The 24,874-nt window shown below is 40.4% G+C and overlaps 1 protein-coding gene across 1 annotated transcript in view; it reads left to right on the forward strand.

Moving 5' to 3' along the window:
• Positions 1-24,874, forward strand: part of LOC122559046 (receptor-type tyrosine-protein phosphatase gamma-like) — a 644,852-nt gene that overhangs the window by 332,090 nt on the left and 287,888 nt on the right. The window contains exon 5 of the mRNA XM_043708214.1: positions 14,188-14,271. Coding sequence (XP_043564149.1) covers positions 14,188-14,271 — 84 coding nt within the window. The remainder of the gene's footprint in view (positions 1-14,187; positions 14,272-24,874) is intronic.

Raw genomic sequence — 24,874 nt, forward strand, 5'->3', positions numbered from 1 at the left:
GTTTCCTTCCCAAAAGGACGTTATAGAACACAACCACATGATGAACTGTATGCAGTTATGGTTGCCTCACTTTAGGAAAGATGTGGAAGCTTTGGGGGGGGTGCAGGGAAGATTTACCAGGATGTTGCCTGGAATGGAGAATAAGTCGTACGAGGATAGGTTGAGAGTTCTCGGCCTTTTCTCGTTGGAACGGCGAAGGATGAGGGGTGACTTGATAGAGGTTTTTAAGATGATCAGAGGAATAGATAGAGTAGACAGTCAGAAACTTTTTCCCCGGGCACAACCGAGTGTTACAAGGGGACATAAATTTACGGTGAAGGGTGGAAGGTATAGGGGAGATGTCAGGGGTGGGTTCTTTACCCAGAGAGTGGTGGGGGCATGGAGTGCGCTGCCCGTGGGAGTGGTAGAGTCGGGATCATTGGCGACCTTTAAGCGGCATTTGGATAGGTACATGGATGGGTACTTAAGCTAGGTTAGAAGTTCGGCACAACATCGTGGGCCGAAGGGCCTGTTCTGTGCTGTATTGTTCTATGTTCTATGTTCTATGAGATCTCAGCTCTCCTTAAGAATAATACGGTGGTTATGGTAGGGGATTTTAAATTTCCTAACATAGACTGGGACTGCCATAGTGTTAAGGGTTTAGATGGAGAGGAATTTGTTAAGTGTGTACAAGACAATTTTCTGATTCAGTTTGTCGATATACCTACTAGAGGAGGTGCAAAACTTGACCTACTCTTGGGAAATAAGGCAGGGCAGGTGACTGAGTGTCAGTGGGGGAGCACTTTGGGGCCAGCAACCATAATTCCATTAGATTTTACATAGTAATGAAAAAGGATAGACCAGATCTAAAAGTTGAAGTTCTAAATTGGAGAAAGGCCAATTTTGGCGGTATTAGGCAAGAACTTTCAAAAGCTGATTGGGGGCAGATGTTCGGAGCTAAAGGGAGGTAAAGCTGGAAAATGGGAAACCTTCAGAAATTAGATAATGAGAATCCAAGGAAAGTATATTCCTGTTACAGTGAAAGGAAAGGCTGGTAAGGTATAGGGAAAGAAATTGAGGGTTTGGTTCAGAAAAAGAAGGAAGCATATGTAAGGTATAGACAGGACCGATCGAGTGAATCCTGAGAAGAGTATAAAGGCAGTATGAGTATACTTAAGAGGGAAGTCAGGAGGGCAAAAAGGGGACATGAGATAGCTTTGGCAAATAGAATTAAGGAGAATCCAAAGAGTTTTTACAAAAGGGTAACTAGGGAGAGAATAGGGCCCCTCAAAGATCAGCAAGGCGGCCTTTGTGTGGAGCCACAGAAAATGGGAGAAATACTAAATGAGTATTTTGCATCGTATTTACTGTGCAAAAGGATATGGAAGATATAGAGTGTAGGGAAATAGATGGTGACACCTTGCAAAATGTCCATATTACAGAGGAGGAAGTGCTGGATGTCTTGAAACGTATAAAGGTGAATAAACCCCCAGGACCTGATCAGGTGTACCCTAGAACTCTATGGGAAGTTAGAGAAGTGATTGCTGGGCCTTTTGCTGAGATATTTGTATCATTGATCGTTACAGGTGAGGTGCCGGAAGACTGGAGGTTGGCTAACGTGGGGCCACTGTTTAAGAAGGGTGGTAAGGACAAGCAAGGGAACTATAGACCCGTGAGCCTGACGTCGGTGTTGCGCAAGTTGTTGGAGGGACTCCTGAGGGACAGGATGTACATGTATTTGGAAAGGCAAGGACTGATTGGAGATAGTCAACATGGCTTTGTGCATTGGAAATCATGTCTCACAAATTTAATTGAATTTTTTGAAGAAGTAACAAAGAGGATTGACGAGGGCAGAGCGGTAGATGTGATCTATATGGACTTCAGTAAGGCGTTCAACAAGGTTCCCCATGGGAGACTGATTAGCAAGGTTTGATCTCATGAAATACAGGGAGAACTACCCATTTGGATACAGAACTGGCTCAAAGGTAGAAGACAGAGTGTGGTGGTGGAGGGTTGTTTTTCAGACTGGAGGACTGTGACCAGTGGAGTGCCACAAGGATTGGTGCTGGGTCCGCTACTTTTCGTCATTTACATAAATGATTTGGATGTGAACATAAGAGGTACAGTTAGTAAGTTTGCGGATTACACCAAAATTGGAGGTGTAATGGATAGTGAAGAGGGTTACCTCAGATTACAACAGGATTTTGACCAGATGGGCCAATGGACTGAGAAGTGGCAGGTGGAGTTTAATTTGGATAAATGCGAGGTGCTGCATTTTGGGAAAGCAAATCTTAGCAGGACTTATACACTTAGTGGTAAGGTCCTAGAGAGTGTTGATAAACAAAGAAACCTTAAGAGTGCAGGTTCATAGCTCCTTGAAAGTGGAGTCGCAGGTGGATAGGATAGTGAAGAAGGTGTTTGGTATGCTTTTTTTATTGGTCAGAATATTGAGTACAGGAGTTGGGAAGTCATGTTGCGGCTGTACAGGGCTTTGGTTCGGCCACAGTTGGAATATCGCGTGCAATTTTGGTCTCCTTCCTATCAGAAAGATGTTGTGAAACTTGAAAGGGTTCATAAAAGATTTACAAGGATGTTGCCAGGGTTGGAGGATTTAAGCAATAGGGAGAGGCTGAACAGACTGAGGCTGTTCTCCCTGGAGTGTCGGAGGCTGAGGGGTGACCTTATAGAGGTTTACAAAATTATGAGGGGCATAGATAGGATAAATAGGCAAAGTCTTTTCCGTGGGGTCGGGGAGTCCAGAACTAGAGGGCATCAGTTTAGGGTGAGAGGGGAAAGATATAAAAGAGACCTAAGGGACAATGTTTTCAACAGAGTGTGGTATGTGTATGGAATGAGCTGCCAGAGGAAGTGATGGAGTCTGGTACAATTGCAACATTTAAGAGGCATTTGGATGGGCATATGAATAGGAAGGGTTTGGAGGGATTTGGGCCTGGTGCTGGCAGGTGGGACTAGATTGGGTTGGGATATATGGTCGGCATGGACGGGTTGGACCGAAGGGTCTGTTTCCGTGCTGTACATCTCTATGACTCTATAATCATCAGCATTATGTTGGAATTTGTAACATCAGAGAATAAAAGAGATGAGGCATGTTATAGTTCTATGTTCAGAGTATACTTTGTAAAATTACACTTTCAAAATTAGTTATAATGCCTTTCCTATAATTTTGAAATATGATTTCAAGAGAGGTAAAACATAAACTGTTCTTGGGAATGGTAAACGTCAAGTGAAGTAGAAATGCTGTGATGATAAATATACCTTGGTGCTTTATGACTTGCATATGAAGCACAGAATATTATCAACTAACAGTATATGTGATGTATTGTATTTTATTCCTTGAAGCGTTCTATTTTCAGTTTAACTATTAAAAAGAACTATTAGAAGAACAGGGAAGGGAATAGTTCTATCTTCTCATAGGTTCTGTCATTTCAGAAGGTCAATGTTCAGATCTTTTACAGGATTAATAGTAGCTCTTACATGTGAAATCTATCAGTCTAGACCCTTGACGTACCATTTCACCACCTTTTCCTCAAACCATGTACATTGGATTTCCAGAACTGGAACACTAAACTCTTGAAAAATGTCGTTCTTCACATATCTTTATGAATCGATTTTGCAATAGCAGCTCAAAAGATGCAGTAATGTTGATTTAAACAAGTGTGATATGATGCCTTTGTTGGATTATTGCATAAATACAGACCAGACAGGTGGTATTACTTTAAGGCAATTAAATTGTATCACAATTTGTTGTGTTCCAGTATTTCATTGGCTATAGTTGTAGCTTGCTTGTAGGCTTTGCCTATGTTGTCAGTCGGCACAGAACTCAAACATTTGTAAGTCTGAGGTCTTATAGCCATGGAAATAGTTAATACCGGCAATAAACTTCCAAGATATCCGTCTGGACAAGAATGTCATCTCTGTGGTATATGTAACAAATGTCGTTTTAACCACAAACCACATCAGCCATCACACAAGGAAAATGCGAGACACAACCGCTTGGTTCAGGTACCACAAGAACTGGGATCCAACCAAAAGACATTGCAGAGAATGGAGAGTGTAAAATTATCATACAGATATGCAAAACTGAAAATTGTAAATACATGTCCAGTTTGATAAAGGTTTATAAATTATTATTAATTAGAAACTTGGATTAAACGTGGAGGACAGTTGAATTTTCTGTTCTCTGAAGGTGGCTTTTTTAAAGAAAAGATCAGAAAGTATTTGGAAAATTGAACTAAAGACAGCCGTTCCAGGAAGGTGTGTAACTTAAGCTAAATGACTCGATCAGTTACCTGGGGAGTTTGTTGCTGAACGTTAACAAAGTCGAGATTTTTGATCCATAGAAACAGATGGCTGGAGGCTATTAGCAGATTAAGTTCAGAAAAATAAAAATCAGGCCAGCATAAGAACAGTCTTTACTTCTGCAGAAATCTCCAGCTGTGAGAGTTTAACTTGGAGAAATCTCTCGGCTGTTAAGAGTTGAAAAGAAAACACCAGACCATCAGAGGCAAAAAGAAGTCTTAAACTATTTCAGCAATCTGAGGGGGAGAGCTGAAAAAGGTCAAGTGAGTTAGCCTGTTTTCATATATCTCTTGGAAGGAGAGAGAGAATCACATCTGGTGAAAATAGAGAAGATTGCTTCGGTAAAAACATCTTAAAATGTAATACTTCACTTGTTTTGAAACTCTGTAAAGGATATTGCTTGGGAAAAGAGTTGAATGGTGATTTTTGCTGTCTACATTAATATCTTTCGAAATTTCCTTAAATGTAGCTCCCATTTTCATTTGTATAAATGTTTCCTATTCTTTGGTAGAAGTACATTGCCATCCTCTTGTGAATATGCTCAGCGACTGACTACTGCAGTGATCAAAAACAAAACTTATCATCTAACTAGAGTCATAGAGATGTGCAGCATGGAAACAGATCCTTCGGTCCAACTCGTCCATGCTGACCAGATATCCCAACCCAATCTAGTCCCACCTGCCAGCACCCGGCCTCCAAACCCTTCCTATTCATATATACATCCAAATGCCTTTTTAATGTTGCAATATTGTACCAGCCTCAACCACTTCCTCTGGCAGCTCATTCCATACACGTACCAACCTCTGCGTGAAAAAGTTGCCCCTTAAGTCCCTTCTTTATCTTTCCCCTCTCACCCTAAACTTATGCCCTCTAGTTCTGGACTCCCCCACCCCAGGGAAAAGACTTTGTCTATTTATCCTATCCATGCCCATCATAATTTTGTAAACCTCTATAAGGTCACCCCTCAGCCTCCGACACGCCAGGAAAAACAGCCCCAGCCCGTTCAGCCTCTCCCCATAACTCAAATCTTCCAACCCTGGCAACATCCTTGTAAATCTTTTCTGAACCCTTTAAGTTTCACAACATCTTTCCGAAAGGAAGGAGACCAGAATTGCACGCAATATTCCAACAGTGGCCTAACCAATGTCCTGTACAACCGCAATATGACCTCCCAACTCCTGTACTCAATATTCTGACTAGTAAAAGAAAGCATACCAGATGCCTTCTTCACTATCCTATCTACCTGTGACTCCACTTTCAAGGAGCTATGAACCTGCACTCCAAGGTCTCTTTGTTCAGCAACACTCCCTAGGACATTACCATTAAGTGTCTAAGTCCTGCTACGATTTGCTTTCCCAAAATGCAGCACCTCGCATTTTTCTGAATTAAACTCCATTTGCCACCTCTTGGCCCATTGGCCCATCTGATCAAAATCCTGTTGTAATCTGAGGTAACCTTCTTTGCTGTCCACTACACCTCCAATTTTGGTGTCATCTGCAAACTTACTAACTGTACTTCTTACGCTCTCATCCAAATTATTTATGTAAATGACAAAAAGTAGCGGACCCACCACTGATCCTTGTGGCACTCCACTGGTCATAGGCCTCCAGACTGAAAAACAACCTTCCACCTGTCTTCTCCCTTTGAGCCAATTCTAAATCCACATGGCTAATTCTCCCTGTATTCTGTGAGATCTAACCTTGCTAAGCAGTCTTCCACAGGAACCTTGTCGAACGCCTTACTGAAGTCCATATAGATCACATCTACCGCTCTACCCTCATCAAAACTAGCCAAATTTGACTCTTGAATCTGACTTTCCAGTATTACCACCAGCTGGAATCAGAACACCTTGTATCAATTCTTTCTTCTAATAATACACAAGCTACATTATTACACCAAAAAGTAAACCAAAGTACAATATGAAAAAAAATTTGGACAGGAGCAGAGTTTTGTTGGTGGTCCATTAGTTAGTTTTCAGTCTAGAATTATAGTAGGCATTGGCTGGTTAACAGTCCTCTGGAAACATCTGTTGGTGTGTTATAAAGCTTGGAATTTTAAGCCCATTTTGGAGAAGGGAGTCAATTCATCCACACATTCTTACTTGCCTAGTTCCTGATGAAACAGTATTATGTAGTCGACTTCTACAATGAAATTAATTTTAAAACTTAACTATTAAAGTAACAAGAAATACAGGAAATACGCAGAGGTCTGGTAGCATCTGTGAGCAGCCTCGGCCCTCAACATTGAGTCTAATAATTTCAGACTGTAACTCTGTTGCCCCACCTTTTTTTTCCTTTTCTTTGCACATTTGCTTTCCTCATGATTTTGCTTTCACACAACAGCACACTTGCTCTACAGTCATCTTTTGTTTCTTTGTGCAGAATCTTATAGGCACCTGAGTAATATGGATTATGGTGAGACAAGCGGCAGAATCGGTTGAGAAACCAGTAAAGTCCTATCTTGACATTGGGGGCAACTTGCTGCATCTCTTATGCATTGCCAAGTGGCAAGGCAAGTTACTTATTGGGCATAGCTGAGCTCTAACTTAGGGTATCAAAGCTTGTCAAACACATTATTCATGGTCCAATGACTTACTAATATTCAGTTTTCTATCTTCCCAAATGCGCAAACATCAGATCCTAATATCTCAGGGTATGTTCCATGGGCACTGATCACATGTATCGTACGTTTAGAGAAATTAATATCCAACATAGAGTCATAAAGATGTCCAGCATGGAAAAAGACCCTTCAGTCCAACTTGTTCATGCCAACCAGGTATCCTAAATTAATCTAGTACCATTTACCAGCACTTGGCCCAGATCCCTCTATATCCTTCCTATTCATGTATCCATCCGGATGCCTTTTAAATGTTGTAATTGTACCAGCTTCCACCACTTCCTCTGGCAGCTCATTCTGTACATGCACCATCCTTTGTGTGAAAAAGTTGCTCCTTAGGTCCCTTTTATATTTTTCCCCTCTTACCTTCAACCTATGCCCTCTTGTTCTGGACTGCCCCACTGCAGGGAAAAGATCTTGTCTATTTACCGTATTCGTGCCCTTCATGATTTTATAAACCTCTGTAAGGTCACCCCTCAGCCTCTGACACTACAGGAAAAACAGCCCCTGTCTATTCAGCCTCCCGTTATAACTCAAACCCTCCAACCCTGGCAATATCCTTGTGAATATTTTCTGAACTCTTTCAAGTTTCACAACGTTCCTTCGTATAGGAGGGAGGCTAGAATTGCACATAATATTCCAAAAGTAGCCTAACTAATGTCCTGTACAGCTGCAACATGACCTTCCAACTCCTATATTCAGTGCTCTGACCAATAAGGAGAAGCATACCATAGGCCGAGCCGATCTACCTGTGACATGTATCAGCTTCTAAGGATCCTCATGACACATATTATGTATTAAAAGACTGCAGAAAGCTACAGTACAGGCAGATTTTGGAGTCTACATGTGTAAATCACAAAAAGCTCATGTGGGTTCAGCAGGTAATATGGAAGGAAAATGGGATATTAGACTTTATATCGAAAGGAATGGTGTTAAAAATAGGGAAGTGTTGCTAGAACTTCACAAGGCAGTAGTCAGATCACACCTAGAATACTGTGAACAGTTTTGCACCCCTTATGTACAGAAATATATATGGGCATTTGAGGCCAGGTATTGGACAATGTATGGAGGAACTGTCTAATGAAGAAAGGTTGGGTCGGTTGAGCCTCTCCTGATTGTTCAGAAGAGTGAGGGTTGAACTGGCCAAAACATACAAATTTCATAGGGATCTGAGAGTCACAGAGTTATACAGCACTGAAACAGTCCATACCAACCATAAACCCAAACTAAACTAGTCCCACTGGCCTGCACTTGGCCCATATACCTCCAAACATTTCTTATTCATGTACTTATCCAAATGTCCCCCACCCTAGGGAAAAGACACCTGCTATTCACCTTATCTATACTCTCTATAACTTTATAAACTTCTATGACGTCACCCCTTAACCTCATACGCTCCAGTGAATAAAGTCCCAGCCTATCCAACCTCTCCTTATAACTCAAGCACTCCATTCCGAGCAACGTTCTGGTAAATCTCTTTTGAGCCCTCGCCAGCTTAATAATATCTTTTCTATAACAGGGTGACCAGCACTGGACAGAAGAGGCCTCACTAATGTCCTGTACAACCTTAACATGACGTCCAAATTCCAATACTCAAAGGTCTGAGCAATGAAGACAAGCATACTAAATGTCTTCTTATCACCCTGTCTACATGTGATGCAATTTTCAAAGAATTATGCATCTGAACCCATGGGTGTCTCTATTCTACAGCATTACCCAAGGCCCTACTTTTAATTGTATAAGTCCTACCCTTGTTTGTTTTACCAAAATGCAATGACTCACATTTATCCAAATTAAACTCCATCTGGCACTCCTCAGCCCATTGACTCAATTGCTCAAGATCTCTTCATAATCTTAGATAACCTTCTTCACTGTCCACTATACCACTTATTTTGTTGTCATCTGCTAATTTACTGAACATGCCTCCTATATTTTCATCTAAATCATTTACTCATTCTGTACTTTCATCTAACTTTACTAATTAGTCTACCATGTGGAATATTATCAAAGGCTTTACTAAAATCCAGGAAAACAATGTCCGCTGCCCTGCCCTCATCAATCTTCTTGGTTACTCCCTCAAAAAAACTCAATCAAGTTTGTGAGACACAATTTCTCTCAAATAAAACTATGTTGAGCATCCCTAATCATTCCTTGCCTTTCTAAATGCATATAAATCCTATCTTTCAGAATCACCTTCAACAACGTACCCACAGCTGAAGTCAGACTCACAGGTTCTCTCGTTCCCCGACTTCTCCTTACATCCCTTCTTAAATAAAGGCATACTTTTACCCACTCTGCAGTCATATGCCACCTCAACCATAGCTGATGCAAATATACCTGCAAGGGACCCCATAATTTCCTTCCTAACTTGCCATAATCTCCTCAGATACACTAGATCAGGTGCTGGAGATTTATCCACCTTTATATTTTCTCACGCATCAAAAGAGAATCTATTAGGCAGATGAGATACTTGGATGTTTACAAGGAGATTGACAAGAATATTGCCAGGGTCAGAGGATTTGAGCTATAGAGAGAGGCTGAACAGGCTGGGGCTGTTTTCCCTGGGGCGTCAGAGGCTGAGGCGTGACCTTATAGAGGTTTATAAAATCATGAGGGGCATGGATAGGGGTAAACAGACATGTCTTTTCCCTGGGGTGGGGGAGTCCACAACTAGAGGGCATAGGTTTAGTGTGAGAGGGGAAAAATTTTAAATGACCTCAGCGACAACTTTTTCTCACAGAGTGGTGCATGTATGGAATGAGCTGCCACAGGAAGTAGAGACTGGTACAACTTCAACATTTAAAAAACATCTGAATGGGAATATGAATAGGAAGGGTATAGGGGGATATGGGCCAAGTCCAAGTGTTGGCAAATGGGACTGGATTAGGTTAGGATATCTGGTCGTTACTGACGTGTTTAGACCAAAGGGTCTGATTCCCTGCTGTACATCTCTACGACTATGACTCGAGGGACCTCCAGGATTTCCTTTTCTGTAATGTGAACTGGTTTCAAAAGATCAATATTTATTTCCTTGAGTTCTGTAGCATCTAAAAGCTGACAAGAAATATTCATTTAATATCTTTCCCACCTCCTGAGATTCAACACAAAGACGACCCCTTTCACCTTTAAGGGGTACTACTCTCTCTGTAGTTGCTCCTTTGCTTTGAATGTACTGGTAGAATCTCCGATCTGCCAAGGCTATCTCATAGCCCCTCTTTGTCTTGACAGTATAGATGCAGAAAAGTTGTTTCTGCTTGTGAGTGAATCTACGACCAGAGGGCATAATTTCAAATAAGAAGTAACTTATCTATAACAGACGAGGAGGAATTCCTTCTCATCTGGTAGTGAATCTGTGGAATTCTTCACTGTAGAGGGCTCTTGAAGCTGGGTCGTTAAGTCTATTGAAGGCTGACATGGACAGATTTTTACGCGGTTAAGGAATCAAAGATTATGGGGAAAAGGCATGAGTCCACAAATTTGTAAAGGAAGAAACCTTAAAACACATCTGGAATATTTCTCTGTCTCAAGAAATACTTATATCCAGTAAACCTATGTTGTTTTATTCCTCGCACCTTTGCAAGTAATAACATTTATGAAGGAAGAATTCAGCTTCCTTTTTTTAAATATATTTTCTAATCAATCTGTTCAGTGATGTTCTGATGCACCTCTGCAGCAGTTGGGACTTGAACCTGGGCCTCCTATTTCATAGGTAGGGACACTACCACTGCGCCACAAGAGCTCTTTGTTATTGCTGTGCTGTGGCTTGCAGGGAGTGCTTGATAAGCTCTTTTACTTAACAACACAGTGATTTGGCGATGGTTTAAAAAATGTTTGCAACAATGTAATATTATCTCTGAACTGGTTGATAGAAAATATCTGCAACAATAAAAAATATGGAGGAAAGGAGGGAAGGAACTAAATTAAAATAAATTTGAAGGAAGAACTCAGCTGTTTTGTTTAAATCAATCTGTTCAGAGGTATAATTACACACCTATGAGACAGGTGGGACTTGAACCCAGGCCTTTTTCCTAGAAGTAGGATGCTGCCAATGTGCCGCAAAGGCCCTGAAGAGCATTGCTCTTTTTTTTCCAAGCAACCTGCTCTGGTGCTGTTCTGCTTTAGCCTTAAAGGGACGCACATTTCTAACTCTAAAACAGATAATGCATTGGGCACCCCATTTCCTGCGTGAGTCTTGGAAGGTTGCACTACTGTACTACGGACCACTGTCAGACAATTTTTTTGAGGAACACCGAACACACTGAATATGGCAGTCAATGTGTCAACAGTAGTTGCACAAGTGGTATCTTTGATATGTCTCATAATTTATTGAAGTACTGACCAGCAGGTAATCATGTCCATGGCTATGAAAGGATCAGTGGCAATCTCAGCTCAGAAAGAATCTGATGTAGATGGAGAGTTGTTTGATGTCCTTGTTTATACTAAACCAAAAATTAGATTAGGCGAAAGTCGGTACTGCAGATGCTGGAGATTAGAATCAAGATTAGAGTAGTGCTGGAAAAGCACAGTAGGTCAGGCAGCATTCAAGGAGCAGGAAAATTGACATTTTGGGCAAAAGCCCTTCATAAGAATTAGATTAACATGCCAATGTCTTGTTTCTTTTTCTACAGCATGTGACGTATGTGTCTGTGGTTTAGCGTATCTTGATGTAGTACTTGCTGAATTAGCTTTATTTTCCTTTGAAGATTACATTATTGGATAGTCCCAGCTTGTCTCCGACTGACGAAACAGAATGTGTTTGGGGGCCTGTTAGATGTGTTCAGCCCCTCAGTAATAATGATCAATTAGATCTATAGAAGCTGGTCATCATCTGATGTAACTGCGACCAAAGTATATGAAATCAATGTTTCAGTCTGGAGTTTTTAGTGTTGTAGTTGATAGGTTTGTTACTTTGTAGATCACATTAATATGTAGATTCGTGTATGCAGATAGACTAATAATAGAAGATCCTGCGATATCAATGATATACAAGGTTTCAGCAGTTCAACTCATGGATCAGCAGTGACGTTGAAGATGGATAATGCCAATGCAGAAGATGTCAGACACATTGTAATTATCATGTGTGGTCTGCAACACATTGTGCCAGGTCCCTGAATACATTGCTGATACGATATATTCACAAGGTATCTACCTCTCTTTTAATAGTCGTGGTAGCACCTATGTCATTTTCATTTACACCATTTCTGAAAACTAAGATGGCAGAATCAGCTCATGTCTGGATTTAGCTAAGGCCTCTATTATGAAAAGATGGAGATAAGCTTGACAAATATCACCAGTTTTAACTCAAAAGAGTCACACGTATTATCAAGTTCATGGCTACAATCTTCCCAGTCACTGTCAATGCATCCTTACTCTCTGAGGTTGTTGTAGCTTCAATACATTTCATTGAGACCATCTGTAGTGAAGAATAAGCATCTAAAACATTGTTTCTCACTGAGATTCTTGTAGCAACTTGCAGTGCTTGTTATTAGCTCTGCTCTTTCCTTTTCATGATGGAGTACAGGGGAATGCGCTGATACCTGAGAGTAGGTGGTTTCTGCAGAATCCTTGAAGTCAACACAAAGCCTTTCAGCACATGCTGTCTTTGCAGAACTTTCAAAACACTGGAAATCATCAACCACTTATACAGTTCCAACAATGCTAGTAGAAATCAATGAACCAAGTCTTTTCAGCTTAAAAGTATTGATGATTACTTTAAATAGCATTTCTTGAACATCTCTCTTGCTGCTGAAAACCTGTACAACTAGTCAAGGTTAAGAGAGGTTGTTAGCTATTGATGTTCAAAATGCCAATGTATAGAATCTACGTAACACAGTGATTAATGGCATGATCTGCCCACTCTGCATACCTCCAATAAGCACTGTCTTTGTGCATACTGATGCCCTCAACAAAACGTGTTTCCTCATCAGACCATGCATTCACACATTTTAGGTGTAAAATGACATTCATCACTTTGAAATAGCCAACCCTATGGAGCCAAATTTTGTTTCTTGGCGTGGTAAAGTATGCTTCAATCTCACCCTGCACCCACCTTCCCAAAATCAAGGACATAGATTCAGGTGAAATGTAGAAAATACCATGCAAATACTTGTTCTGTTATTGTAAACATATTGTACAAGTACCACAAAGAAGAAAATATCATTCAATATGCCATTTCTGGGCAGAAAAGGAATCTGTAGGTCTTTTGCTTCATTTTAACTTTCTTCAGCCAAGGGGAGTATTAAAAGTTCATATTTTTAAACAAATATATCTACACTCAATATTATAAATTGTATAATGTCATGGATGATTTCTTGAAACATGATTGTATGACTGCATGGTTGACAGTGATTATTGAGCAACATCTCACTGGCACTCAAGAAATAAAAGGCACAAAAATGGGAAGATAATTTAATTTTAGATAACATAACTTACCTACATCAGTAAATTAATTGTATGTTTTTAATCCATTGTGATTGTCATTAAAATGCAAAGGTTAAAGATGTACAAGTACTTGTCTGGGAGTGTTTGAATGATGTAAAACATGCTAACAGGAAACAAAAATGCGTGAAATTGGGTTTTTTAGAGCTTATTTAGATTTAGCTCGTCATGTGGAACAAAGGGCAGCAAAGGTCTGTCACTCGCTCTGGTCTGTCGCAGTAACTTTCACTGCAGTCCAGCTGGTGTCCCATTTTTGAAAATCCTCCTTAAATGTATTTCACTAGGTTTTCTTTGGATGAACCCACCCCCTTTTACCATCTGTTGATGTCCATTCAGTTGCATCTCTGGCAGTGTTTGTGTTCAGGAGGTGAGATGCATGTCCTGCCAGTCTTAGTCGTATTATAGGTAGCAAATGGTTTAATACTGCTGCTATTGTGTGCTCTTTAACTAATTTGCATTAGTACCATCAAAAGATGTTTTGTATGGAGTAATTTAATGAACAGCTCTAATTATGGCAATAGAATTATCTTCTTAATTGTATCAGTTTACAAAAGGTCATTTTATACAGTGTTCTTCATTCACATATACATGCTATTCTGCTGGGATTTTGGATGTTGAGCGAGGGCATTGTTGCTGATTATGTGTGAGTTGGCTAATGCAATTTTCACTGATTAATTAAAGCTATAATGAAGGGTTACATGGTTTTTAATTACTTCATGGTGATTATTTTAACTATTCTAATTCAGATTTACATTTTGATTGAAAAGTATGAAAAACAAATGTTAACAAAATCTTTATACTAATATTTTACTATTTTACACTTGTTGAAAACAGATGCAGATTTATCTTTCAAGCCCTGGCACTGACTGGGCATCAAGAAGAAATGGAATTAGAGGAGCAATGGTGATATTCCTCCAGGTAAGATAAGTTGTGTGCTTTTACAGTATTAACATGAATAGCATTCTTGACCACAAATCTCTGTGCTGCCATGCCTAAAGCTTCATTTCAAACTCAACTTGTCATACGGAATAAAAGAAAATGTTTAATAGCTATTAAAGTTTCTAAATGTGAAAAGTGTTTACATTTTTGTAAGAATTGGAATAGAATCTGTTGTTCTTCCCTGAGGGACTCAGAAGAAAATGGGAATGTTATGGGATTATAGTTCCAGGTACAGGCAAGCCAAAAGTTCAGTTTTGAAAGAAGTAATTTGCTGGATACATTATCTTAAAATTGGAACTAGATTTTCAAAAAACCCAGACATCCTTGTCCTGATCTAAGGCAATTGAATATTGAATTGACATTGAATAAAAACATTTTAACTGCAATCCTGAGGCATTGCAACTAAACTGCAAATCTGAGCTCCAGACCACAACATTGGCTAGGGCTTTGAGTCAGCTCCCCTCTGTCAAATCTCGCACAACATGGGGAACAGTCAGCCAACAGTGATTTTCCCGAATTGAGTATGATTTATTGTTGTCACATGAACCAAGACACAATGAAAAGTGTTGTTTTGCATTCCTTACACACAGATCATACAAGATAAGGTGCATCAGTGTAGCAGAACAGAGTGCAGACTTCGGAGTTACATTTCACTTCCAAGTTGACCTGGCTACTGATCCACTTTCTCATTTAAAAATTTAAAAGTTGAAGAGCAAGGGCTATAAGATGGAGGCATTACTATTAATGTGCCTGCAGGAGTGTGAGGAGAAGGTTGTTGACATGGTGCACATTTGATACAGTACCACCCAAGAGGCCTGTGAGGAAAGTTCTAGGTTCTGGAATAAAAGCTACAATGTGGATACAAAATTGGCTGATAAGAAACATGTTTAATGAGTATTTTTCAGGCTGCAAGAAACTTTGAAATGAAATGAAGTTACTTTGGGGTTGGTATGGGAACCCTGCTTTTCCTGATATATATTAATATCATGATCTTGGTGCAATAATTTCAGGGTTCGCAAAAGACACAAACCAGGGGAGCATCCTAAACCATAAAGAGGATAGTGTCGACGTTAAAAAGGGACATTGGCATATCAGTGGAGTAAGGAGCTAGTAGATACAGTATGCAGAAATGGCAGGAGATTGTCACTAAGTTAAACTGCTCAGAGGGCCAGTCAGTCAAATTACCTTCTTCTCCACTGTGCCACCTTTGGGATCTGTGATCAGAATTTGCTGTCAGTTTCACAGCAGTGATAATAACAAATGCTGACAGTTGAATCATCATTGCAACTGCAAAATCCAGACCAGTACCTTCTGAATTACATTGTGTTTTGTGTTCCTTATATAGCATTTCACAGTACTTATTAAACAACTTGATTAGCAGATTTTTCATGGAGTTGCTTCCTGCAAGCTGACTGACAATTTCTTAATAATTGTACAATGCATGATAAATTTGGCTAGATCTTATACAAACTGAAGTTCATGTAAAATAGAAATAAGCTTGTTAATTTTCAGCTACAGGTGGACACTTCACATTTTGCATCTCTTGTTCTTTAAATGTTGGCAGAGAGCTGTGTACTCTCTGTGCCACTCTCAACATAGTATGGGCGTATTTCCTGTGGTATGCTAACAATACATATGATGATGAAATTGTTTTGTAAAATAAATGGCATTATATGATATTGGTTGCTAAAGAAGAAGTACACTTTTGAGACTGCAAATTTTAATTGTTAAGCAAGTCTTGGAGACTTTATTCAAAGTATAGTTGCTGTTCGGAGGTTATGAAAGCTGAACCTCTTTGAAATGCCATTTAAGGAACTGCATAAAATTGGCTCTAAGTTCTTACTGACCTGGAAAGCTTTTTTCTGTGCAGAGCAAGTTTTTGTTGAGAGATTTGCTGAATTGGTTGGTTCTTAGGAAAGCATGTACCAGACACAAACGTAAAAATGTCACCATGTGTTGTTTTGGATTGCTGGTACAGCATGTAGTCTCCAGATTCTCTGTCTTATAAATCCCCAGAACATGTTGGTAGTTTATCCTCAGCTAAAAAGATGGCATTTACTTATTACAGGGCACCTTGTGTTGAAGCAATCCTTCCAGTTGCTCCTCAGGAATATGTTCAAATAGTCCTGTACTCTGTTTGCAACTGGCCTTTTGATGTTTTACTTCAGTATTTCGAAATGGGAATTGAAGCCTTCCTTTCAGCTGATGAGCTTCCACAGTGAACAATGATTTTACCTTTATTAGGATAAGTAGATAACGATGCACAGCACCCTGACAGCGGTGTATTCTGATGAAAGTAATGAGAGGAGGAGAATGCTCCAAACCTAGCACCAACTGTCTCCCTCCTCCAATCCTGGAACCAATCCATATTGCATGGAAAGTGCTGGAGAAAGACGAGAAGGTGGAATTAGTAATGCATTAACAAGGGAATTTGAAAAGGATCAATCTTTTCAGAAATGGCATGAGGGAAAACCTATATGTTAGAGTGAGCATGTTGCCATTTAGAGTCATAGAGATGTACAGCATGGAAACAGACCCTTCGGTCCAACCCATCCATGCTGGCCAGATATCCCAACCCAATCTAGTCCCTCCTGCCAGCACCCGGCCCATATCCCTCCGAACTCTTCCTATTCATATACCCATCCAAATGCCTCTTAAATGTTGCAATTGTACCAGCCTCCACCACTTCCTCCGGCAGCTCATTCCATACTTTCAGATGTGGAAGCTATAGGATGGCAAAAAATGACAAGGATTATATAGTCACACTTCTAAAAATGAGACGGTTGAAGATCAAAACACAGAAAATAGGATAGAACACAACAAATTCTTATCAACCTTGGATCATAAGACCATAAAGAATAGCAGCTAGTCTCGCAGCCCCTCAAGCCTGCTCCATCAATTGATCGTGGTTGATTTGACATTACTCACGTCTGCCTTTCTTGGTTTTCCCCATAACTAGAGATGGAGATAATACTTTCTGCACCCGCATGTTAACTTTCTGTAATTTTTCTACAAGGACAACTCAGTCTCTGAAAAATTAACATTTTCCAGGTGTGCGCACTCTAAAAATCAAATACTTTTCCATGTTTCTTACCCAAATGGATTATTTTGCATTTCTCCAGATTATATTGATATGAACATGTGTATGAATATATAAATTAAGAGCAGGAATAGATTCCTTGGCTGCTCAATCCTGCTCCACCATTCAATAAGCTCATAGCTAACCTAATACTCCACATAATTACCTGCCCATGATAACCTGTTACCACCTTGCTTATCACAATTCTATCTATCTCTGTCTTAACAATATTTAAAAGCTCTGCTTACGCAAACCTTTGATTCCATTTACCATGTTCTCTATTTACTTAATCTATGCAAATACATCCGCAGCTTCTTTGCATCATTCTCATTGCCTATTTTCCTATTCAATTTATATCATCAAGAGAATTGGATACATTACAATCAGCTCTCTCATCTAAGTTGATATAGATTGTAAACAGTGAAAGACTAAGCACTGAACCGTATGCATTATCACTTGCCAGACAACCGAAAATGACCCGTTTGTTTCTACTGCGTATGTTGTTAATCAGTCTTTAATCAATGTTAATATACTCACGAGTTTGTCTCATAAAAAAAATAGAGAAGTCTTGCTAAGACTATACAAGGCATCAGTCAGACCAAACCTGGAATACTGCAAATGTTTCTGGTCCCCATGTCCAAGGAAAGATATACTGGCAATGGAGGCAGTCCAAAGAATCTTCACTAGGTTGATCAGAGGGAATTTCCTAAGAGGAAAGCTTGACCAGGTTGAACGTGTGCCCATTGGAATTTAGAAGAATGAAAAGCAATCTTATTGAAATATATTACATTATTGAGGGGTCTTGACAGCATGGATGCAGAGAGGTTGTGTCTCCGTGTGAGAGAATCTATGACCAGAGAGCATCATCTCAGAATAAGATGTCACCCAGTTAGGGCAAAGATGAGGGGGATTCTTTTTTTTTCCCTGAGGGTAATGAGTCTGTGAAATTCTTTGCCATAGAAGGATGCTGACGCTGGATTCATAAGAATATTCAATGCTGAGTAAGTGAATCAAAGATTATGGGAAAAAGGCAGAAAAGTGGAGTTGATGATTATCAGATCAACCACAACCTCATTGAATGGGGAAGAGAAATGAATGGCCTTTGTCTGCTCCTCTGTCTTATGGTCTTAACTGGCCTGTTCCTTCTTTGGATGAAAAGTTATCTTTCTGTGAAAGCCTGTCAATTTATCAGAATGTAATTAATACTTTAAAAGCAAGACTTATTCTTGCAGTCACTCCTAGCTTATTCTTCTCAATTTTCAAATTCCAAAGCTGACTTTCAGTTTTAAATTCTCCCTGTTTTATCCATCACATATTACTCAACTTTGTAGAAGCTTTCAACAGAAAATCATCAACATGCATCATAAAGATCCCTGCCAGTTTATTTCTGAGATACCAGTAAAACATTGCAGAAAGTGCTCTCAGCTGAATGCAACCAAATTTCGAAATACTATAGCCCCACTGCATCACCTAACCACACTTGTTTAATTGCTAAAGCTTTCCTTCTATATTATCTGCTTCCTTCGGTAGTTCTCAAAAATATTTCCTTCTGAGGAAAGGTGATGAGACGCCGGGATTATCACTGGAGAGTTTATCCAGAAACCCATATAATGTTCTGGATACCTGGGTTCAAATCCTAACATGGCCGATGATGGAATTTGAATTCAATAAAAATAAAAATTTGGAATTAATGATGATCATGAATCCATTGTTGATTGTCAGGAAAAAAACCCAACCTGGTTCACTAATATCTTTCAGGGAAAGAATTTGCCATCCTTACCTGGTCTGGTCTACATATGACTCCAGATCCATAGCAATGTGGTTGACTTTTAACTGATCCCTGGGCAATTCGGAATGAGCAAAAAATGCTGGCCCAACCAGTGAGATGCTCATCCAATGAATGAATCAAAACAATGAAAAATATCACCCTGCAAAAATGCAGCTTTTATCGCAATTGATTTATATTTTCAAGAGTATGTTGCTAAACGAGCTGATAAGATTAATTTTTTTATGGCAAAGGGCAGTATCAAACTCTACACTAATATCTTGGTCACCAAGTTTCTCTTTCAAACACCAGAAAGAGGTCTAACTTTAGCCTTATATGCCCCATCAGCGAGAGCACTTTTAGTTTATGTGCAGCTCCATTTGTATGAGATAGCTGGCTGTTCACTATCTCGTATCTCAATATATACTCCAAATTCTTTTCAACTTGTGTTTGGAAACTTTAATCTACTTATATTCTAATTTGTGACCACTAAAACTGCTCCTAAGACCTTCTACTTCTCATGGTATTCCCAGTTGTTCAATAGATCTTGTCCTTCTTGAACAATGGCCCTCATTCAGCCTCTTATCTTACTCTAAAGTACCTCTACCAGATCTCCCCATCCTATGAACAGAATTCCTTTTCCTATGACAGTGCTTACTTCCAGGTTCACTTTTAGAACTCACACTGCATTTTTTAGCCTGCTAAAGCTTTACTACATTTTGCCAATCCTTGGATCTGAAAACCACAAATGTTGGAGATCACAGTGGGTCAGACAGCATCTATGGAGAGGGACAGCAAGCTAACGTTTCAAGTCGAGATGATTTTTCATCAGAGCTGAAGTGAAGAATGCAGGGAACAGCATTTAAGCTATAATTATGGGGTTGGGGGAGTGGTGGGAGTAGTGGGTGTAGGGTGCTGGTGGAGAAAAAGTCTTGATAGTTCGGATTACGTGATCAGAGTGTAAGAATGGCACAATAATGGTGTATTTCAAAGAACAAACAAAGAACAAAGAAAACTAGATTAGATTACTTACAGTGTGGAAACAGGCCCTTCGGCCCAACAAGTCCACACCACCCCGCCGAAGCGCAACCCACCCATACCCCTACACATCTACCCCTTACCTAACACTATGGGCAATTTAGCATGGCTACTTCACCTGACCTGCACATCTTTGGACTGTGGGAGGAAACCGGAGCACCCGGAGGAAACCCACGCAGACACGGGGAGAATGTGCAAACTCCACACAGTCAGTCGCCTGAGGCGGGAATTGAACCCGGGTCTCTGGCGCTGTGAGGCAGCAGTGCTAACCACTGTGCCACCGTGCCGCCCATACAATACAGAAACAGGCCCTTTGGCCCTCCAAGCCTGCGCCGATCCAGATCTTGTATCTAAATCTGTCGCCTATTCTCTAAGGAACTGTATCCCTCTGCTCCCTGCCCGTTCATGTATCTGTCTAGATATATCTTAAATGATGCTATCATACCCACCTCTACCACCTCCACTGGCAACGCATTCCGGGCACCCACCACTCTGTATGTAAAGAACTTTCCATGCAAATCTACCTTAAACTTTTCCCCTCTCACTTTGAACTCGTGAACCCTAGTAATTGAATCCCCCCACTCTGGGAAAAAAATTCTTGCTATCCACTCTGTCTATGCCTCTCATGATTTTGTAAATCTCAATCAGGCTCCCCCCTCAAACTCCATCTTTCTAATGAAAATAATCCAAATCTACTCAACCTCTCCTCATAGCTAGCGCTCTCCATACCAGGCAAACTCCTGGTAATCCTCCTCTGCACCCTCTCCAAAGCATCCACATACTTTTGGTAATATGGTGACCAGAACTGTACGCAGCATTCCAAATGTGGTTGAACCAAAGTCCTATACAACTGTAACATGACCTGCCAACTCATGTACTCAAAACCCTGCCCAATGCCTTCTTGACCACTCTATCAACTTGCATTGCCACCTTCAGGGTACAATGGATCTCTCTGCACATCAATCTTCCCAGGACTTTTCCATTTACCATATAGTTCCTTCTGAACTGGAAAATCCAAAATGCATCACCTTGCATTTGCCTGGATTGAACTCCATCCGCCCAACTCTCCAGTCTATCTATATTCTGCTGCATTCTTTGACAGTCCCTTTCACTATCTGTTACTCCAATAATCTTCGTGTCATCTGTAAACTTGCTAATCAGACCACCCTTATCTTCCTCCAGATCATTTATGTATATCACAAACAACAGTGGTCCCAGCACAGATCCCTGTGGAACACAACTGGTCACAAGTCTCCATTTTGAGAAACTCCCTTCCACTACAACTCTCTGTCTCCTGTTACCCAGCCAGTTCTCTATCCATCGAGCTAGTACACCCTGGACCCCATGCGACTTCACTTTCTCCATCAGTCTACCATGGAGAACCTTATCAAATGCCTTACTGAAGACCATGTACATGACATCTACAGCCTTCCCTCGTCAATCAACTTTGTCACTTCACAAAAAATTCTATTAAGTTGGTGAGACATTACTTTCCCTGCGCAAAACCATTTTGCCGTTCAGTGATAAGCCCATTTTCTTCCAAATGTAAATACATCCTATCCCTCAGTTTCTTCTCCAGCAGCTTCCCTACCACTGACGTCAGGCTCACTAGTCCATAATTTCCTGGATTATCCTCACTATCCTTCTTAAACAAGGGAACAACATTAGCAATTCTCCTGTCCTCCAGGACCTCACCCATGTTCAATGATGCTGCAAAGATATCTGTTAAGGCTCCAGCTATTTCCTCTCTCACTTCCCTCAGTAACCAGGGATAGATCTCATCCAGACCTGAGGACTTGTCCACCTTAATGCCTTTTAAAATAGCCAACACTTCCTCCCTCCTTCTGCCAGCTTGACTTAGAGTAAACAAACATCTATCCCTAAGCTCAACATCCGTCATGTCCCTCTCCTTGGTGAATACCGAGGCAAAGTAACCATGATGAATTTTACCCATTTTGTCTGATTCCACACATAACTTCCCTCCTTTGTCCTTGAGTATGCCAGTCCTTTCTCTAGTTATCCTCTTGCTCCTTATATATGAATAAAATGCTTTGGGGATTTTCCTTAACTGTGTTTGCTAAAGATATTTCATTACCTCTTTGAGCCCTCTTAACTCCTCATTTCAGATTGGTCCTCCTTCCCCGATATTCTTCCAAATCAATCATCTAGACCTTAAGTATGCTTCTTTTTTGCCTCTTAGCTAGTCTCACAATTTCTCCTGTCATCCACGGTTCCCTAATCTTTCCATTTCTATCCTCATTTTCACAGGGACATGTGCGTCCTGCACTCTAATCAACCTCTCTTTAAAAGCCTCCCACATATCAAATGTGGATTTACCCTCAAACAGCTGCTCCCAATCCACATTCCCCAGCTCCTGCTGAATTTTGCTATAGTAGGCCTTCCTCCAATTTAGTACTCTTCTCTGAGAACCATTTTCATCTTTGTCCATGAGTATTCTAAAACTTAAGGAATTGTGATCAGTATTCCCAAAGTAATCCCTACTGAAACTTTAACCATCTTACCGGGCTCATTCCCCAACACTAAGTCTAGTATGGCCTGTTCTGCAGTTGGACTATCTACATACTACTCTACAAACCCCTCCTGGATGCTCCTTACAAACTCTGCTGCATATAAACCTCTAACACTCAGTGAATCCCAGTCAAAGTTGGGAAAATTAAAATGTCCGATCACCACCACTCTGTTGGTCCTACATCTTTTCATAATCTGTTTATGTATTTGTACCTCTATCTCACACTCTCTATTGGGAGGCCTGTAATACAGCCCCAACATTGTTGCTGCATCCTTCCTATTTCTGAGCTGTGCCCATATTGCCTCACTGCTCAAGACCTCCATTGTGCCCTCCTTCAGTACAGCTGGGATGGGTTACGTTCTGGCCTTCACCTTGTACATTTGACAAATGTTTACATTTTTCCGAACCTCTTCTTGCTTTCCCGATAATGATGGTATTCCTCCATTCATTGTCCCCTTCTGAAATATGTTACTTGGGCAGCTCCTTTCTATTGTTGTCCTCTGCGATAAATAGCCTTGTCCTGCATCTCTGTATCACATCATCCATATTCAGTGTGCCCTTGTTCTGCCAGAATTTGGTCCTCATTCATGTCCAGAATATGTTTATGTGAAGTGCAGATGCCTCATTACTTTTTATGATTTGTTCAGATTCTGAATCCGTGTAATCAGTGCCACTTAACTTTAGAAACACATCATAATCGTTTGGTTATCAATCACATGCAGTAAAATTATGTTTTTTATTAATTTTATGAAACCACAGCCTTAATGAACACCCCTCTTGCTGAATGCAGGACATTCCAGTGCGCTGAAAAAGTAAAGTTAATTATAGTCCTTTTCCAAGCTTGTGGATGATCACTCATTACTGTAAGAATTTTTGGATTTCTCCCAAAACCAATTGATGTGGACTGTAGCCTGCAACTATTTGCAATGAGTTCTTCACATGGACGGCTCATGCTAAAGCAGATGTTAATTTACAACTTGGTTGGTCCATTAGGATTTTATGAAGCAGCTTGTCAATGACAGTGTCATTTTTTTCACTTTCTCCATTACTAAAGGGACTTTGTGCTGCTGTATTCATTAGCACAATGTTCATATTTTCACACGTTTCCTTAAATTAATCATGGGATATTCATCCCCATTGTCAGTTGGGACGTTAGTCAGAGCTCCCCGTCCAATCCCTATATTAATTTTGCCATCACCTCATTCCCCAGTATTCTTTTCTCCTCCCCAGTATTCTTTTCTCCTTATTAAATATTATTTTCGGCTTGGACCATCAGTAGTCACAGGTGGGGTGCTGAAAGACTGGAGGTTGGCTAACGCGGTCCCTCAATTTAAGAAAGGCAGTAAGGAAAAGCCAGGGAACTATAGACCAGTGAGCCTGACATCGGTAATGGATATGTTGTTGGAGGTAACACTGAGGGACAGGATTTACATGCATTTTGATAGGCAAGGACTGATAAGGGATAGTCAACATGGCTTTGTGCATGGGAAATCATGTCTCACTAATTTGATTGAGTTTTTAAAGAAGCAACGAAGATGATTGACGAGGGCAGAGCAGTAGATGTGATCTATATGGACTTCAGTAAGGCAAGATCTTCATAGACTTGAGTAAGGCGTTCAACAAGGTTCCCCATGGGAGACTGATTAGCAAGGTTAGATCACATGGAATACAGGGAGAACTAGCATTTGGATACAGAACTGGCTCAAAGATAGAAGACAGAGGGTGGTGGTAGAGGGTTGTTTTTCAGACTGGAGACCTGTGACCGGTGGAGTGCCATAACGATCAGTCCTGGATCCTCTACGTTTTGTCATTTACATAAATTATTTGGGTGCAAGCATAAGAGGTACAGTTAGTAAGTTTGCAGGTGACACCAAAATTGGAGGTGTAGTGGACAGCGAAGAGGGTTACCTCAGATTACAACAGGATCTTGACCAGATAGGCCAATGGGCTGAGAAATGGCAGGTGGAGTTTAATTCAGATAAATGCGAGGTGTTGCATTTTAGGAAAGCAAATCTTAGCAGGTCTTATACACTTAATGGTAAAGTCCTAGGGAGTGTTGCTGAACAAAGAGACCTTGGAGTGCAGGTTCATAGCTCCTTGAAAGTGGAGTCGCAGGTAGATAGGATAGTGAAGAAGGCGTTTGGTATGCTTTCCTTTATTGGTCAGAGTA

This window comes from Chiloscyllium plagiosum, chromosome 18, assembly GCF_004010195.1.
Source record: "Chiloscyllium plagiosum isolate BGI_BamShark_2017 chromosome 18, ASM401019v2, whole genome shotgun sequence".
NCBI classification, from domain to species: domain Eukaryota; kingdom Metazoa; phylum Chordata; class Chondrichthyes; order Orectolobiformes; family Hemiscylliidae; genus Chiloscyllium; species Chiloscyllium plagiosum.